Genomic DNA, 20552 nt, shown 5'->3' with positions numbered 1-20552 from the left:
CTCTACCCCCTCCTACTGTATCCTCACCCATCCCTTGTAGATTGTGAGCCTTCGCGGGCAGGGTCCTCTCTCCTCCTGTACCAGTTGTGACTTGTATTGTTCAAGATTATTGTACTTGTTTTTATGTATACCCCTCCTCACATGTAAAGCGCCATGGAATAAATGGCGCTATAACAATAAATAATAATAATCCAGATATAATGTTCCCCTTTCTGGTATAATGCCCTCATTTTGTTATAATGCCCCCATCCTGGTATAATGTCTTCTAGTCTAGTAAAATGCCCCCTTTCTCTAATAATGTCCTCCATCATGGTATAATTTCCCCATTCTAGTATAATGTCCCCATGCAGGTATAATGTCCCCCATTCTGGAAATAATGATGCCATCCTGGTATAATGTCTCCATTCTGGTATAATGCTCCAATTCTGTTATAATGATCCAATTATGATATAATATAGCCATTTTGGTGTCACGCTAGTGCTATTGTTCAGTTCATCGTAGACAAAGTGATATTATGTATAGTTTTTTGCATTTTTCTTCTTTTTCCAATAATAAAAGACTTAAAAAGCGAAAAAGGGCCATTTCGCTATTTGACGTGGTTTTTTTTTTAATTTTTCAAAATCCTTTTTTTCCTATTTTATATCAATTTTTATGCTGTCCCACTATTGCAATTGCACGATTTACCCTTTGGTGGTATAATACAACGCAAATACACTAGTAAGCTCATTTAGACGTCACTTTCACTTGTCTGAGTGCTATTTGTGTTTTTCACGCATAGCATTAAAACGTATGGGCTACTTCACGTCTGATTTTTTTTCCTCAGACCAAGTGATCTGCACAAAAGCAAGGAAATTTGACCTATCTTAGCTTGAGAAACCTCCGTTAGTCGTTTTTTTCATCCAATATATTCTGATGACACTATTAGCAAAAACACTGATGAAACTTTCACCAATTTTATCATATGAGAAAAGTCACTAAAGGTGTCAAGAAGCCCTTACGATGACAAGTAGCCATCGTCAACTCCAGTGATGATGTATGTAACAGCTAACACATTCTCCTTCAAGTACAGGTTTAGCTCCTGCCCCACTGATTGCTGTAATAGTAAGCACTTTGTCTCCAAGGATATAAGAATACACCATGGATTGATACAGTGCTAATGCGGTGCCCCAGGGTCCTGGTCATTGCAGTAATGTAATTCTTCCACCAGGGGGAGTGACGTTATGTCTGAAGGCAATAAAGGGATCCTGTCAGAGGCCTAGACAGAAGGCAGCATCCTAAGAAAGAGACAAGAACAGCGAATTGTATTGTAGAGGGTGAGAAACGAAGTCATAGCAAAAGGAGAGGAAACCAGAAGGAGTTCTGCCCTACAAAGGTTGCCTCCTTTATGAGGCGCAGGATCCGGTAGCTGGAACACCGAGGGATTAAACGTCTCCAAGCCTTGCTCCAGAGACCGGCAGGACAGCTAATTCCATATTATCTGCCCGACCTATACCCAGGAGGCACGGTGGCAACTTGTGGGGGCTGGGGCGTGCTAGAGTCCCTGTAAAAAGCCTCAGGTTATCAGTCATATGAGTTGTTCCAATCCATCTGGGGGACAGAGAGAAAGTCATAACATCTGGAACATCTACAACAGTTATTAGGACCTTATGAGAGGCTCAGCAGTAAGGTACAACAACACCCAGGCGCTAGAGGTAGGCTACTGATTTCCACCTGGATAAGGAGACTCTGGATTTGCCTTCAGACCGGCCGGACTCTGCCAGCCCTGTGATCCGGTGCTCTGGACTGTGGACGCTGAAGCCTTCAGTAAAAATGTAAAGAGACTGCAACCTTGTGTCCTCGTTCTTCACTGCGCCTCACACCATCCATCATCTTCACACTGGGAACCCCTGGGGACATTCTTCACCTGTGGGAAGGTATACCAACTAGCTGCCATCACATCACCCCAGCGGACCCCTAAGCAGCGTCGGTCACCCTGACCGAATACCACAGGTGGCGTCACAAACATTATCCCTTTAAAGACCTTCCCCCCATTTACAACAGACACCCCTAGGGCCACGGACCGGGTCAGCCACCGTGACATCCCCCTTGAGAACCGAAGGACCCGGTACCGAGTACCCCACGGCCCACGGGGGCGCTCCACTAAGAGCTTATGACATGTTGAAATAGTGTTTGGAGTTTAGTCCATTTGTAACTTGTTGGCTTCAATGTCCAAAATTGTGCATCCTTCTGTTGTTTTTCTCCAGAGGCGTACTTTGAAGGAGGCTTTTTTGCAGTTTCTTAATCAGTTGCAGTTCGGAGGTGGTCTCAGGGCTTGGACTACCAACAATTAGGAAGTTCCCTATCCTGTTGGTAGGGGATAACTCTCACACTTGTTGCAAGCCCTTTGAGCTTTAATTTCGGAATAATGAATTAAGGACAAATATGACTCACAGATTGTTTAGCTACCAAGCTTTATTACATAGAGCCAAGATAAATAATTTGCTGGAATGTACTTAAAAAATGCATAAAAATATACAGTTTGCAGTAACCAAATAAACTTGATTGTAAGAAAGAGCATTTTACAATATGTGTAGAAGTAAACCTGTGCTTCATATTTTAAATATAACCAGACAACCAATCTGTTCAATCATAATGGATAACTGAGAAAAATAATGTTGTCTTGTAAACATATGTTTAATGTACTGCAAAGATAAGATTTAGCTTTGTCAGACTTTTTATAGGGGTTACTGGACCATTGTGAATAAGTTCTACTGCCCTCTATGAATGGTGACTAGTTAAGGTAGGTTCATACTATGTCAGGCAAATACATTAGTGTACAAAAAACATGATTTACAGACAAATAATATGCAGTACCAACAGACATGTGTAGAATAGTGGTCATATTCCAATAAGTGCTTTTTTTCCACTGGATTTTTCTGCAGGTGTCTGTACCAAAATATGAAATAGAAATGTGGCAATAACCAGAGCAGATTGGTACAGTGGGGAAAATAAGTATTTGATACACTGCCAATTTCGCAAGTGTTCCCACCTATAGAGAATGGAGAGGTCTGTAATTTTTATCAGAGATACACTTCACCTGCGAGAGACAAACTAAAAATAAAGTCCAGAAAATCACATTATATGATATTTACTTAATTAAATTACATTTTATTGCAGGAAAAAAGTATTTGATCACCTACAAACCCGCAATATTTCTGGATTTCACAGACCTGTTAGTTTTCTTTACGAAGCCTCCTCCTCTGCAGTTGTATTAATTGCACCTGTTTGAACTTGTTACCTGTATAAAACACAACTGTCCACACAATCAATCACACTCCAACCTTTCCACCATGGCCAAGACCAAAGAGCTGTCTAAGGACACCAAGGACAAAATGCACAATGTTGGGATCGGCTACAGGACCATAGGCAAGCAGCTTAGTGAGAAGGCAACAACTGTTGGCACAATTATTAGAAAATGGAAGAAACCCAAGATGACTGTCAAACTTCCTCGGTCTGGGGCTCCATGCGAGAACTCGCCTTGTGGACAACTTTGTTAAAGCTCAATCAGCCTGCTGCTACCTGGTCCGGACATCCTAATAAGGCGTTGTATTGTACGACAGCTGAAAAAGCAAACAAAACAAAAAAGCACCAGTCGAAGAGCCCGGTAGGTCCACACGGGGAGTTGAAGGATTGAAGCTCCACTTAATTTGTAGGGGGGACAAAGATTCCTATCCCTCCTTCCAGGTCAGCCTCTCCTGCTTGCACAGGGAGCAATGCAGTGGAAGTTAAACCATATATGACAGTGATTGCCAATCCAGCAAGAGACTCGCAGAATTAATTTAATAAATAAAAATACTTTTACAACCCAATACCAAAAAAACAAACTGAGACAAATCTACAGGTTTCAGGTTTCCTCTTCATCAAGATAGACAAATAACTTTCTTACTGCTTTACATACTATAGCACATGGCTCATGGCTTCCTAAGACGTCCCTCACAGGAAATGACATATCTTCATTATGTTTCATCAATACTGTTGTCTTTTAAAACATCTATATATGTTATACAAAATAAAAAATAATAATAATGAAAAGAAAAAAAAAAGGAAAACATTTTATTAGAATTTTTTTACGTTAAGTAATTGGCAGTTCTTTGGACGCAGCACATGTCCGTTGCGTCCAAAGTTTTGAAGGGCATATGTTCACTGAACCATGCAGAATCACTGCGTCCAATACATTGTATGGGTGACATTTATCTTGCGGAGACTGAGCGTCTCCACGAGATACAGTAAATAGACATGCTGTGGTCTGGAAAGACGCGTTGCTTGTCCATCTATGCAGATAAGCCGCGGGCGTCTCTGGACACATAGTGGACATTGGATTTCTTGAAACCACATGGATGCTGTAACATCTGGACGCTGCGGGATGCACGCTGCACAAGTACGTCCAATCCGCAGCATTTACTGCCCGTGTGCACATACTCTGAAAGATCTGTATGGAGGAGTGGGCCAAAATCCCTGCTGCAGTGTGTGCAAACTTGGTTAAAAAAACTATGGGAAAAGTCTGACCTCTGTAACAGCAAACAAAGATTTCTGTGCCAAATATTAAGTTCTGTTTTTCTATTGTATCAAATACTTATTTCATGCAATAAAATGCAAATTAATTATGAAAAAATCATACAATGTGATTTTCTGTTTTTGTATTTTTAGATTCTGTCTCTCACAGGTGAAGTGTACCTATGATAACAATTACAGACCTCTCCATTCTTTGTAGGTGGGAAAACTTGCAAAATCTGCAGTGTGTCAATTACTTATTTTCTCCACTCTGTGTTTTTCCCCTTTGTGTTTTTGATGCAGATTTCACTTAGTGTTTTTTAGTTAAAAAAAAACTGGGATTCTGCACTTAAAAATGCTATTGCGTTTTTTCATCCATTTTTTTTTTCCCTAAAGGGGAAAATGCAGCAAATAGTTAAACATCGTCTTTAAACACACAATGAGCATCAGTTTTCATGGAATCACATTCACTTTGCTTGCATTTTTTCAAATACAGCACATTTTCTGTGCAATTAAACACAGCAGACATAATGCAGTGTTTACTGTATGCTACTTGGGAACATGGTCTCCTAGTATCTTGTTGTCTGAACAGTACACAATTATTGACTACTGAAAAGTGTATTGTGCTCCAGCAACAACAAAAAAATTCTTAACTTTTTTTAATTTGGTTGATGTTGTTTGGATACATAAACATAAACTCTTTAAGGCTACGTTCACATTAGTGTCTTGCGGTGGTGCGTCGGGCGCAGCCGCGGCGACGCATGCATCATGCGCCCCTATATTTAACATGGGGGCGCATGGACATGTGTTTGCATGCGTTTTGTGATGCATGCGTCTTTTTTGCCGCAAGCGTCAGGGCGCAGAGGACGCAGCAAGTTGCATTTTTCTTGCGTCCAGAATCCGGCCAAAAAAGGACGCATGCGTCACAAAACTATGCGTTTTGCATGCGTTCTTGTTTGCGTTGTGCGTTGCGCCGCCGACGCAGCACCGCACAACGCAAATGTGAACGTAGCCTAACAATTTACTTTATCTCTAAATGTATCTGTTAAGCACATGGCCCAAACGTGGTGTGAACTTGGCCTAAGGTCCATGCTTTGCCTCTGTTGGGCGCATTATGGTTAGTGATGAGCGAGTGTACTCGTTGCTCGGGTTTTCCCGAGCACGCTCGGGTGACCTCCGAGTATTTGTTATTGCTCGGAGATATAGTTTTCATCGCCTCAGTTGCATGATTTACGGTTTCCAGATAAGCTGAATACATGTGGGAATTCCCTAACAGACAGGCATTCCTCACATGCATTTAGCGTATCTTGAAGCTGTGAATCATGCAACTGAGGCGATGAAACTATATCTCCGAGCAATAACAAATACTCGGAGGTCATCCGAGCGTGCTCGGGAAAACCCAAGCAACGAGTACACTCGCTCATCACTAATTACAACTCTACCTTACAGAGTTATTTTCCCTACAAGCGAGGGGACAATACCTCTATTTTATTGTGTCCGATGAAACGTTGCTCAGTTTCATATTATATCCTAAAGCAAAAAAACACTGTGTCATCAAACACATAGATATAAAGTAGAACCCTGCAGACTTGCTTGGGTGCCATAATACAACTGATAGGTTGGTCAGAGTGTAAAGGAGCATTCCCATCTCAGAAATCTCTGGCATTGCCACCGGATATGCCATAAATGTCTGAAAGGTGCAGCTCCCACTTCTGAGGTTTGTACATATCTTAAGAAAGTAGCCCTGTCTTGCATCCCTTTAAATCCTCAGAATAGTTCCTTCTCCCCAGTTTGTTGATGTGTATGGTCAGTTCAGGACGAATAACTGTCAGATGAGCTCATGTTTACCCCAATGGCTATCTGCGGTGTCTGGCTACTCGTGGCTACCTGTAGCAGCAGCATCTTCATGTTCAGTGGTAAGCAGAGTGGCCTGCTCCTGACAATATTTGCATTAGCATATTATACTTGTATGAGAATTTTACATTTAAGCTATAACGTTTTTAGCTAGGATATTAGAAGTGGTTAGAATGTCCACTCTTTGGAGGACGTATGGCATAACTGATGCTGAAAGATAAAACAATTGGAAAGTGCAAAGAGTCCTAAGGGAAGTGTGAACAGCCTGACCCATGCTGTACAGAATACAATGGTCATAACAAATATAATACAATGTTGCTACAAACGCGACAGTGTCCATGCGATAATAAAACATACTCATCTATTGTTTGGGGATTGTAATACAGCCAAGATGAAGCACATTTTATCCTCACCTTGTAGGCCTCAGTATGTTTGGGCATGGTAAGGCACAAGCTGGCAGCCACTGTTGACATGGCTCATCACCTTCTGTTTAAGTTCTGCCACCTGCTCCTTTAGGATACTAGCAGTGGACGCTAGATCCGTGTTTTGTATTTTAAGATTCTTAACTTTGTCTTCTAACCTTGAGATCCGCTCTAGTTTTCTTTTTCTGCATTTGGTAGCTGCTATTCTGTTTCTGAGCTTCTTTCTTTCTGCTTTGATTCTCTCCTGGTTGTCCATGTTTATGGGTGATAATGGAGGACTGTCTCCAAAACTAGTCATCTCTGGGACTATTTGAAGTTCATCTTTCACTGAATGAAGTCTTTGTGTAGGATAGGCGGACAGTTCTTCCATGGTAGTTGGCAGAATTGGGTAAAAGACTGGATCTGTATTGTAGCTTGTTGTAGTGCCCACGGCTTCATTACCATAATTGTTAAGATTGACATAAACTGAGGTATGTGAGAGCTCAGGAGGATGATCCGGATCACCAGTAGATACTGAGCTCATTTTCATACTATTGTTCAGTTGGCTTTGTTTATGTGGGTCCCCAAGTGGCAGCACAAATCCATCCGAGAATCCCTGCTCCACGTCGGGCATCTTAGGATACAAACAATGGCTACTAGTGGGATGTGTAGCACCCACACTGTTGGACTGGATACGTCTCTCGAGATCAAGTGAGGTTAGGTTCATAAGGCCCATGTCGATAAGGTTTATTAGTTCATTTCCCTCAAGATGGTGAGGCTTTTCATATGATAGCATTTCATCACTAATGTTGAGATTCATATCCTTTTTCATCATCTTGCTTGCAATAGGAGAATGTGGGAAGGAAACCCGATACACATTCAATAAATCGTCATGGTAAAAAGGCATTTCCATATCCACTGGTGAAATGTGACACAAGTTGACGTCAGTATTCCCTTGTTAGAAAGCATTAAGAAGTCTAGCAATGCTTGTGGTTTCAGGTTCTCACACAGGATACCTGGGTCCATATGGGATATCTTCTCGGCAGTCCAATATCCTTCAAACGTCAGGTTCTTGGAATCTAGTTGGATGTCCTTGCCTTCAAATCATGGCACTGTGATATGTTCTCTTCTGTTGGGTCTTCTGCTGTTACTTCTCACTGATCGGGTTGCAGTGCTAATTCTTGAAGCACTTCGTCTTCTGCAGTCTCATGCCATACTGAGCAATGCCACTGCCTTCTTTCTCTTATATGCCTTTCCTCACACATGATGACACTTTTGTGTACTGAGATTGGTTCACTATGATGTTCTGAGATTCCTTCATTTGCATAGTTGTCAGGGTAACTTTCTGTATACGCAAACAGCGAAAGGGAGTCTGGGCTGATGTCATTCATTAACCCATCAGGGTCTACATCATTTCCACCAATGAGCAAGGGAATCGACGTCATATGATGGTTTATTTTTATATTAAAGAGCTCACCTCAGCAGAGACAACATCACGGATATTTATAGGCATATGCAGTGTTACTCCCCGTCTCAACTATTCTGTGTTACCCGATAGAGCAGCTAAGGAATCTGTCTTTTAAAAAAAAACTGTATAATAACAAAGGAAGTATTGTACAGAAGAGAACATAGCTTATTTGGGACTGGCCCGGCCCAAAAATGAAGTCTGATTGAATAGTATGTTCACACTGTCTTTTTACAGCCTTTTTTGAGCGAATCGCTCTTACAAACTCTGGAAAAAGTGTATTCATTTAAATGCAAAAACAGCTTGTTTGTATTTTTCAGGCTTTTGAGCATCTTTTAATCACTTCAGCTCTTTCACCCAGCATTTAATAGAAGTGACGAGGTAATTCTTTAGGCGTTTTCTGCTAGAAAAACAATCCATACTTTACAATACAAGTCAATGGCAAAGCTAAAAAAAACACCTGGAAAATGCCTATCTTTTTGAGAAATTTGTAAGAGTTTTATTCACTTCTTTAAGCCCTTCCTATCCCTACCTATGCAGTACATGTACGTCATGGCGCCGGCGGGTGTGTCCGCTGTTACTGAGATCAAAAAGACGAACGTAAATAAAAATTGTCACGGGGCTACCGCGACAGAGAGGTTCCAGAGAACCGCAGCGCTCTGGGCCTCGTTCATACACAGTGAACAGAAGCTCTTCTCCTGTATTTTGACCTGGCTGTTTTGTGCCAGCAGTGCAGGAGTTAACCTTATTTGCTAAGTTGCTGTGAGCTGGGTCTCTCAGCTGAAGTGGATTTTGTAATCTGATCCTCTATATAGACCCAGCCTTGACTTCAGCTAGTGTCAGTGATCAGTTCTGCTGCTTGGCTTCGAGGTTGAAGGAGAGTTATATTTGAAGCTTGGAGGTTTATTACAGAGATTGGTGTCTGCTGTTTTGGTTGCTTGTTAAACCTGTTTTCCTTCCTAGTTTTCTCCTTCTCTTCTCTTCTATGTGTACCCTCTGTGGTTGTGTGAACATTTAGTGAGTTTGAGACTTTTAGTTACCTTGTCTGTATACCCTGTTGTTGTGTTTATACACTGGTGCAGTCCTCCTCCCTGGGGGGGAGAGGGGGCCACTTATAGGGCCTGCACAGGAGACAGGGATACGCTGGCGGCTCGGGCCTCCTAACCATCATAGGTACCCCCGAGATAAGGTAACGCCAGGGCCCAATTAAAGTGGTAGGGCAGGTGCGGGTCCCAGTACGCCGTCCTGCCCCTTTAACACCGCTTACAGCATGACAAAAATATTGCTGATACTGTCATCTTGTCCCGCAAAAATAAAGCTGCCATATAGCTCTTTCAGCCAAAAAATTAAAAAGTTATAGCTCTCAGAATAAAGTGATGCAAAAATATTTTTTTCTTTAAAATGTTTTTTATTGTGTAAAAGCGCCAAAACATAAACTATATAAATGTGGTATAGCTGTAGTCATACTGACCTGAAAAATAAAGCTGCATTATCAATTTTACTATAGGTGGAATGACATAAAAAAAAAACAATTCCTGAATTGTTGGTTTTGTTCATTCTACCTCTCAAAAATCGGAATAGAAAGCAATTAAAATATGTCATGACCCTGAAAATAGTACCAATAAAAACGTCAACTCGTCCTGCAAAAAAACAAGCCCTCAGATGACTTTGTCAGCAGAAGTATGGAAAAATTATAGCTCTCAAAATATGGCAATGTATTTTTGCTATAAAAAGCGTTTTTTAGTGTGTGACAGCAGCCAAACATTTGAACCCAATATAAATCTGGTATCACTGTAATCCGAAGTATAAAGTTGTCTAATCACTTATACCGCAGGAGGAATGGCGCAAACAATAAATAAAACCAATTCTTCACTAGCTGTTGATTTGTTCATTCTGCCTCCCAAAGATTGCAGTAAGGCTCAGTGCACATTTATCTTGTGCACTATGCTGAGCGCTTACACCAGGGTTTCCGTGTAAATCTCTGAAATACGTGATTCAAACGGAACCCCCGGCCGAAGATTCCCTATAATAAGGCAGATGGAGGCACTGTGGACACTGTCTGACCTGTGATCCGGCTGTGTCCATTTTTTATTAGGAGTGCATAAAAGTGTCGTCAGCCACAGTTTTCTGCACCTCTGAAAAAAGGACATCACTGAACAGAGGCCAAACAGAGTCCACAGTAAGGTTATTTATGCAGCGTCAAACCCACAGTGGCTAGCTGTGACAGCATAGTGGAAGGGATTTCATGAAATCCCATGTCCACAATGCGTCCACAGATGCTTGCGGATCACTCGCGTAGACTGACATGCGGTGTGTCTTTCCAGTCTGCAGCCTGTCAATTTCTCTGCTGCCTCATTATAGAGAGTGTCTTCCTATGGGGGTTTCATCTGAATTACATCACTTTAAGACTTAAAGGGAAACCCTGATTGCAGTGCTCAGCATAACGTGGCGGATAAATGTGATCCAAATTGTTATGTAAAAAGTTTACAATAAAAGCTTTAACTCAATCCACAGAAAAAGCCTCATTCACATTCATCATCTCTTAATGGAAATAAATGGGGTTTCCACATTACTGGTAGCACAAAGGCTCTGGAAAAGCTAAATGGCTCTCACTTCACAAAAGAAATTCAATAACTTCTGTGCTCCCAAATCAAAATGACCTCCTCCCTTCTGAGCCCAGTGTGCCTAATCCACATTTAGCGTACACAAGTTTGGTATTTCTGTAGCGATGGCAGCCCGCCTAATTTACATGTGCATGAGCTGCGCACAATGTACGGGCACTACAACATACTGGTCAGTTTGCAATTTTCACTCAGCAACATCCACTGCTGCTTGTTTCTGGAAAACGCCCATGGAATCAAACTCGTCATGACTCCTGTAGATATATTCCCAAAGGGTTATAATTTCCAAAATCGGATCACTTGAAGTGGAATTCTGCTCTTCTAGCACTTAGGGGCTCTGTATATGGAGTCTGCAAACTATTCTAGGAAATTCTGAGCCCCAGGATGCCTCCCGTATTATAGTACTGCTTAGCCATATGGCGAGGCTCGGGAGGGACGGAGCCAATAGCACTCTGTCCCTCCTGGTGCCGCCGTATGGCTAAGCAGTACTGTACAGCCACATTTGGGGTATTTCTATGTTCAGCAGATATTGTGGGACAAATTTTGGTGCCATTTTTACCCAATTCTCTGCATTTAAAGTGTAAAGTCTGGGTCTAAAACAAAATTTGGGCGGTAAAATTATAAATATTTTTTTATTTATTGTCCAATGGCATAAAATTCTGTGACACACCTGAGGTGTCAATTGTCAAGATTGATTTTTGGATTCGTGACAGCTCTGGTTCCGCTCGGGGTTAATGTCAGTTTTTCCTCCACTGGCAATCTGGTGTAACTGCAATGCTGCTGGGTCATCTGATGTGGGTGGTGACCACTCCCATCATCCTTTAAATGGTCACCTGATGCATCAGCTTACTGTTGACATGTGAGGAGCTCTCTGGTGCCAGCATGAATCAGCTGTTTGAGGTCCTGGTGTCGTATCTTATGCTGAGTGGACTTTGGAGTCCGGATTCAGTGTCATCTGTGGTGTGGAGCTTGGCAGCTGAGTCTAGAAGCTAAGTGTGGTGTTTTTTCCTCTTCCCTTTTGTGTCTGTCACTATCCGCTTTGTGGTGCCATCTGCAGTGTTGAGGCTAGCACTCCTTGCCGATGAGTGCAGTAGCCAGGGCAGTGTTAGGTGACAACTAGGGAAGAGGTTCCTGATGGCGGTGGGGGGAAGGACCCACTTAGGGCATTAGGAAAGTGCAGGAACAGGCTCAGGATTGAGCAGGGGGTGCCCATTCCTTCATTTCCCTATTGATAGGGCCTTTCTCCCCCTTTTCCATCCCAATGTGAGTTTGTTGTGTCGTCCGCTTACCAACCCCCTGTTGGGTCGCAGTACGTATCAAGACATCAATATGATCACTACACCCCTAGATGAATTAATTGAGAGATGTAGTTTGTAAAATGGGTTTTTTTATGCTGGGGTTCTGCTGTTCTGACACCTCACGGACTCTGCCAATGTGACATGGCACCCTCAAACCAGTGCAGCAAAATGTCAAACTCAAAAATGGCGCTTCTTCCCTCCTGAGTTTTGCAATATGCCTCAAAAGTAGTTTTCGACCACATAGTATCCGCGTACTTAGGAGGAGTTGAACAACAAATTTTGGGGTCCATTTTCTCCTGCTATCCTTGTGAAAAAAAATGGGGGCTAAAATAACATTTTTTATTTTCACTGCTCTATGTTATAAACGTCTGTGAAGCACCTGGTGGTTCAAGGTGCTCACCACACATTTAGATACATTCCTTAAGGGGTTTAGCTTCCAAAATGGTGTCACTTGTGGGGGTTATTCACTGTTTAGGCACATCAGGGACTCTAGAAATGAGACATGACACCGCAGACCAATCCAGTGGGTACGGAAAGTACTCAGACCCCTCTAAATTTTTCACTCTTTGTTTTATTGCAGCCATTTGGTAAACTCAAAAAAGTTCATTTTTTATCATTAATGTACACTCTGCACCCCATCTTGACTGAAAAAAAACAGAAATGTAGAAATTTTTCAAATGTATTACAAAATAAAAACTGAAATATCACATGGTCATAAGTATTCAGACCCTTTGCTCAGACACTCATATTTAAGTCACATGCTGTCCATTTCCTTGTGATCCTCCTTGAGATGGTTCTACTCCTTCACTGGAGTCCAGCTGTGTTTAATTAAACTGATAGGACTTGATTTGGCAAGGCACACACCTGTCTATATAAGACATCACAGTTCACAGTGCTTGTCAGATCAATGAGAACCATGAGGTCAAAGGAACTGGCCAAGGAGCTCAGAGACAGAATTGTGGAAAGATACAGATCTCGCCAAGGTTACAAAATAATTTCTGCGGTACTCAAGGTTCTAAGACCACAATGGCCTCCATAATCCTTAAATGGAAGAATTTTGGGACCACCATAAGTCTTCCTAGACCTGGCCATTCAGCCAAACTGAGCAATCGTGGGAGAAGAGCCTTGGTGAGAGAGGTAAAGAAGAACCAACCCCAAGATCACTGTGGCTGAGCTCCACAGATGCAGTAGGGAGATGGGAGAAAGTTCCACAAAGTCAACTATCACTGCAGCCCTCCGCCAGTCGGGCCTTTATGGCAGAGTGGCCTGACTGAAGCGTCTCCTCAGTGCAAGACATATGAACGCCCGCATAGAGTTTGCTAAAAAAAAAAGCACAGGAAGGACTCCCAGACTATGAGAAATAAGATTCTCTGGTCTGATGAGATGAAGATAGACCTTTTTGGTGATAATTCTAAGCGGTATGTGTGGAGAAAACCAGGCACTGCTCATCACCTGCACAATACTATCCCAACAGGGAAACATAGTGGTAGCAGCATCATGCTATGGGGGAATTTTTCAGCTGCAGAGTCAGGACGACTGGTTCTCATTGAAGGAAACATGAATGCGGCCAAGTACAGAGATATCCTGGATGAAAACCTCTTCCAGAGTGCTCTGGACCTCAGACTTGGCCGAAAGTTCACCTTCCAACAAGACAGTAACACTAAACACATAGCCTAAATAACAAAGGAGTGGCTTCAGAACAACTCTGTGACCATTCTTGAGTGGCCAGAGCCCTGAACTAAAACCAATTGAACATCTCTGGAGAAACCTGAGAATGGCTGTCCATCAACGTTCACTATCCAACCTGACTGAACTGGAGAGGATCTGTAAGGAAAAATGTCAGAGAATCCCAAAATCCAGGTGTGAAAAACTTGTTGCATCATTCCCAAGAAGACTCATGGCTGTACTAGCTCAAAAGGAGATATACTCAGAGACAATAAATTATTTGTCAAACCAGAGAAATGTATGTTCTCGGTTGAGGAGATCCCTTTCCTAGGATATGTGTTGTCATCCACCAGTTTGTATGTACTAATATGGATCTTACACATGATTCTGCTGAATGTCCTCACCCACTTTTGTTGAATACAATCAGTGCTTATCGGCACAGCAACGTCAAGGGTATTGCTGTCCTAGGATATCAGCAATTATTATCTCTGTATTTGAGAGAGGACCGAGGGTCCTCCAGGTCTTTCATTAGATCAGTGTGTTTTTTACATGTGTACCACAATATTTGTCTGTCCTTTGCACCTTAGTTTGTTTATTTTTTTAAATTTACATATTAAAAGTTATATTTTACTCCAAAATGCTGATTCCCAGTAAAACTAGTCGGTTATAACCATCTGCTGTATCCTGCTGTATTGGATTGGGATCTTCCTGAGGATTTGAAGGCGTTACAAAGAAAGTTTTTAGGTTTCGCCAAATACTAACGTAAGTTTATCAAAAACTTTTCGGTTGTAGCCAAACCTCTGACAGATATGACTAGGAAGGTGGCGGATTATATCAAGTGGTCCATTCCAGCCAGGGAGGCATTCGATACTTTGAAGGGGTGTTTTTTTCTGCGCGATCATCATACATCCTAACATCTCTCAGCCTTTTGTCATCGAGGTGGATACGTCTGAGTTTGAAATAGGGGCTGTGCAGTCGCAGGGTTTATCCACCCTGTTAAATGGCGTCCATGTGCATATTTTTCGAAAAAACTGTCGTCTGCACAGAAAAATTATGACATCAGTAACAGAGAACTCTTGGCAATCAACTGGGCTTTTGAAGAGTTGCGTCATTTTTTGGAGGGAGTGGTTCATCCGGTTATTGTGATCACGGATCATAAGAATCTTGTATATTTGGAATCAGCAAAATGTCTAACACCTCGACAGGCAAGATGGGCATTGTCCTTCACCAGGATTAACTTTTTTTGTCACATATAGGCCAGGGGACAAAAACATTAAAGGTACCTTCACACATAACGATATCGTTGCAACATCACGCTTTTTGAGATGTAGCAACGATCCCGCTAACGATCTTGTTGTGTGTGACAGAGACCAATGATCAGGCCCCTGCTGTGAGATCGTTGGTCGTTGGGGAATGATCAGGACCTTTTTTTGGTCGCTGATCACCCGATGTCATCGCTAGATCGGCATGTGTGACGCCGATCCAGCGATGTGTTCACTTGTAACCAGGGTAAATATCGGGTTACTAAGCGCAGGGCCGCGCTTAGTAACCCGATATTTACCCTGGTTACCATTGTGAAAGTAAAAAAAAAAAACAGTACATACTCACATTCCGATGTCTGTCACGTCCCCCGCCGTCAGCTTCCCTGCACTGTCAGCACCGGCCGTAAAGCAGAGCACAGCAGTGACGTCACCGCGGTGCTCTGCTTTATGGCTGGCGCTGACACAGTCAGTGCGGGAAGCTGACGCCGGGGGACGTGACAGACATCAGAATGTGAGTATGTAGTGTTTTTTTTTTTACTTTTACAATGGTAACCAGGGTAAATATCGGGTTACTAAGCGCGGCCCTGCACTTAGTAACCCGATGTTTACCCTGGTTACCCGGGTGCTGCAGGGGGACTTTGGCATCGTTGAAGACCGTTTCAACGATGCCGAAGTCTTTCCCCTGATCGTTGGTCGCTGGAGAGAGCTGCCTGTGTGACAGCTCCCCAGCGACCACACAACGACTTACCAACGATCACTGCCAGGTCGTATCGCTGGTCGTGATCGTTGGTAAGTCGTTTAGTGTATTGGTACCTTAAAGCAGATGCCTTATCTCATTGTTTTCCTAGGTGAGGAAATAATTGTGAACCGGTACCTATTCTACAAAAAGCGTTATAGTTTCTATATGCTCCTGAAAGAGAGGTTGTTGACACTCAGGGGGACGCCCCTGCTGCCTATCCATTAGGTAAACTGTTTGTTACTGTGAATCTTCGTCTAAGAGCCCTTAGGGAACATCACAATTCTGTCTTCATCCTGGTAATAAAGTCACCACTGATCTTTTGACTCTGCATTTTTGCTGGCCAGGGGTTCATCAGGATAACTGAGAAGTATATAGCTGCCTGCAGTGTCTATACGTCGGGTCTCTCCAACCATTGGAGATTCCCAGTAGACATTGGACTCACTTGTCGGTCGATTTTTATCACAGAGCTACCTGTGTTGGCGAGAAATATGGTAATTTTGGTGGTCGTGGATAGGTTCGGTAAGATGTTTCATTTTATTGCATTACCAGCTTTACCGAACGCCAAGTCTTTGGCGCAAATTTTTGTCAAGGAAATTGTAAAATTACATGGGATCCCGACAGATATTGTTTCTTACTGGGGGGTGCAGTTTGTTTCTAAGTTTTGCACCTGTCTGGGGATCCATCTGTCATTTTGTTCTGCATTTCACCCACAGTCTAATGGGCAGGCTGAACGGGCTAACCAGAATCTGCAGACTTATCTTAGGTGTTTTGTGTCTGAGAATCAGGAGGATTGGGTTACCTACTGCCTTTATTAGTGGGGGCCTGCTGCATCCTGCTAGTGCATTTGTCATCTGACAGATTTTGGGAAGGCTGAATCCTTATGGTATGTGTTTTTTTTTCGATTTCTCTATGTTAGCCATTTTTTAAATTAGTGTTAGGACTCACAAGCATGAGCACCCTTGACGTTGGGTTGCGAGCTTATCTATTTTGGCCAAAATATTAACCAATACCTCATTTAATGTATTTATCATATGCATTAGTGTTTTCATCTTTTGTTGCACTTTTTATCATTTTTTGTAAAATGCAGCCAGGCCCCTTTTTGTTGACTTGGTGTATTGGGGTGTCTGTCCCTGTGGGGTGCATGGATAGTGTTGGTCAGCCCGCCTCATAATACTATGGGTGTCATCAATAGGCTATAATCCAGACACTTTGCATCACACATACAGTTGTGCTCAAGTTTACATACCCCAGCAGAATTTTTGCTTTCTTTGCCTTTTTCAGAGAATATGAATGATAACACCAAAACTTTTTCTCCACTCATGGTTAGTGGTTGGGTGAAGCCATTTATTGTCAAACTACTGTGTTTTCTGTATTTAAATCATAATGAAAACCCAAAATATCCACATGACACTGATCAAAAGTTTACATACCCCATTTCTTAATAACATGTATTGCCCCCTCTAACATCAATGACAGCTTTTGTCTTTTGTGGTAATTGTGGATGAGGTTCTTTATTTTTTCAGATGGTAAAGCTGCTCACTCTTCTTGGGAAAAATCCACAGTTCCTGTAAATTCCTGGGCTGTCTAGCATGAACTGTGCGCTTGAGATCTCCTCAGAGTGGCTCAATGATATTGAGGTCAGGAGACTGAGATGGCCACTCCAGAACCTTCACTTTGTTCTGCTGTAGCCAATGACAGGTTAACTTGGCCTTGTGTTTTGGATCGTTGTCATGTTGGAATGTCCAAGTGCGTCCCATGCGCAGCTTCCATGCTGATGATTGCTAATTTGCTTCCAGTATTTGCTGATAACTTGCTGCATTCATCTTTGCTTCAACTTTGACCAAGTATCCTGTGCCTTTGTAGCTCACACATCTTCAAAACATCAGCGACCCAGTTCCGTGCTTTACAGTAGAAATGCTGTTCCTTTCATCATAGGCCCGGTTGAACTCTCTCCAAAGGTAACTTTTATGGTTGTGGCCAAAAAATTCAATTTTGGTCTCATGACTCCAAATTACCTTGTTCTAGAAGTTCTGAGTCTTGTCTTTGTGCTGTTTTGCGTATTGTTGGCAAGATACTTTGTTGCATTTGCAATCATCAGCCCGGAAGCTGCGCTTGGGACGTACTTGGACATTCCATCATGACAACGATCCAAAACACAAGGCCAAGGTGACCTGTCATTGGCTGCAGCAGAACAAAGCGAAAGTTCTGGAGTGGCCATCTCAGTCTCCTGACCTCATTATCATTGAGCCACTCTGGGGAGATCTCAAGCGCAGTTCATACTAGCCAGTCCAGGAATTTACAGGAACTGGAGGCTTTTTGCCAAGAAGAGTGGGCACCTTTACCATCTGAGAAAATAAAGAACCTCATCCAAAACTACCACAAAAGACTTCAAGCTGTCATTGATGTTAGAGGGGGTAATACACTGTATTAAGAAGTGGGGTATGGAAACTTTTGATCAGGGTCGTTTGGATGTTTGGGGTTGTCATTATGATTTAAAAAGAGAAAACACAGTAGTTTGACAATAAATGGCTTCACCCAACCACTAACCATAAGTGGAGAAAAAGTTTTGGTGTTATCATTCATATTCTCTGAAAAAAGGCCAAGAAAGCAATAATTCTGCCGGGGTATGTAAACTTTTGAGCACAACTGTACCTGTTTGACTGGCGTCCTACGCAAGCCTCATTTGTGTACATTTTTTCTACTAGGCAGCCAACCCCTACATAATCTGGTAGGTGTGTGGGTTGCTGTTCTTATCAGTAGTTTGCACCTGTGCTGCCCCTGCTTTTATTAGTGGGGGCCTGCTGCATCCTGCTAGTGCATTTGTCATGTGACAGGTTTTGGGAAGGCTGTAACCTTATGGTATGTGTTTCATTTTATTGCATTACCAGCTTTACCAAACGCCAAGTCTTTGGCACAAATTTTCATCAGGGAAATTGAAAATGACATGGGATCCCGACCGATATTGTTTCTGACAGGGGGTACAGTTTGTTTCCAAGTTTTGGACGGTATTTTGCACCCATCTGGGGATCCGTCTGTCATTTTCTTCTGTATTTCACCCACAGTCAAATGGGCAGGTTGAACAGGTTAACCAGAATCTGGAGACTTAACTTAGGTGTTTTGTGTCTGAGAATCTGGAGCATTGGGTTACTTACTTACCCATACCCGAATTCGCAGTAAATAATTGTTGTCATGAATCTACTGCTAAGTCCCTGTTTTTCAGGGCGAATGGGTTTCATCTTCAGTTCAGCTCATTTAATAAGAATCGATCTTCTGGATTACCTGAAGAGGAACGGTTTTCATCATCTATTGCGTCCGTGTGGCAGGAGGTTACTAATAATTTGAGGAAGATGGGATCCAAATATAAGAGTGTGGCTGATCTTATACATTTGGTATAAGATCAACAATAACTGACATACTGGAAACGCATTAATTGTGTACAGTCCAAAATACGAGACCAAAAAATGAGAGCGCTACTGCGACTCCAAACAATACATTAAACCTATAGAGAACTAGGAGTATACTCTCATAAATACAGATATATATCTTAGAAATGGAGCCCAAATCATGCATTTGCAGTATGAAAGACAATTTTTATTTAGGCAGAGCTCAATTCACAATAAATACCGGCTAAAAGCCAAAATACAAAACACATAACGAGAGAGTAGGGGAGAGAACACGAAAAATAAAATACAAAAAACCGCCAGACAAAGTGCCTCCATAATTGTTGGTGCTACAAGCAGGTATAAGTTTGTAAAGTGGTCATCTCACTAATCATTTCACTTGTGAGGAGAGCCCAGACCAATAATAGCCGTTCATATTATGACAAAAGTACACATGCTTAATAGCCCAGACACCGCAATTGCTTACCCATGTGGGGAAGGAGAGACCTCAGCAAGCAGGATATATTGCCCCAACGCGCGTTTCGCGTAGTTGGCTTCCTCGGGGGGCCATTTATGAGAGTATACTCTGTTATGATCTGGTGGTTTAGGAACAACATGAGACAAGCTCTGAAGGAGGTGGTATCTGTACTGACCGCAGACCCTGAACGTAGCAGCGCAACTAGAAATAGCTGTGGGGGGTACCTGACGCTCCCTAGACCCCTCGGCACAGCCTAAGATCTAACTTCCCCTAAAGATGGAAACAGGAAACCTATCTTGCCTCAGAGAAAATCCCCAAAGGAAAGATAGCCCCCTACAAATATTGACGGTGAGAGGAGGGGAAAATAACACACACAGAGATGAAATCAGATTTTAGCATAGGAGGCCAGTCTAGCTTGATAGATAGGACAGGAAAGGATACTGTGCGGTCAGTATAAAAACTACAAAACAATCCACACAGAGTTTACAAAATCTCCACACCTGACTAAAGGTGTGGAGGGTAAATCTGTTCCCAGAGCTTCCAGCTAACAGAAAAAATCCATAATGACAAGCTGGACAAAAATAGAATGCACAGAACAATAAGTCCACAACATGTGGACTGAAATGAGCAAAGCCAGAACTTATCTTTGCAGAACTGGTCAGGAAACCAGAAGAATCCAAGCAGAGATGTGAATCCAGCCAGAAAACATTGACAAGTGGCATAGGCTGAAGACTAGAGCCAGGTTAAATAGCAGAGCCAGGAGAGACGATTAGTGAAAGCAGCTGCAAAGCTAAACCCAAGGAGCAGCAGTTCCACTCAAAACCACCAGAGGGAGCCCAAGGGCAGAATTCACAAAAGT

At 42.5% G+C, this 20552-nt stretch overlaps 1 protein-coding gene across 1 annotated transcript; it reads right to left on the bottom strand.

Annotated features, from left to right (window-relative positions):
- Positions 1-2445: 2445 nt before the first annotated feature.
- LOC138649286 (transcription factor JunD-like) lies at positions 2446-7997 on the bottom strand. Its single transcript, XM_069739542.1, has one exon. The coding sequence runs from the start codon at positions 7696-7698 to the stop codon at positions 6808-6810; it is 891 nt and encodes a 296-aa protein (XP_069595643.1). The 5' UTR covers positions 7699-7997; the 3' UTR covers positions 2446-6807.
- Between the last annotated feature and the right edge of the window lie 12555 nt (positions 7998-20552).

Source organism: Ranitomeya imitator, chromosome 1, assembly GCF_032444005.1.
Source record: "Ranitomeya imitator isolate aRanImi1 chromosome 1, aRanImi1.pri, whole genome shotgun sequence".
NCBI lineage: Eukaryota > Metazoa > Chordata > Amphibia > Anura > Dendrobatidae > Ranitomeya > Ranitomeya imitator.
The sequence above is the reverse complement of the archived record's forward strand: the minus strand, read 5'-3'. Positions and strand labels throughout refer to the sequence as shown.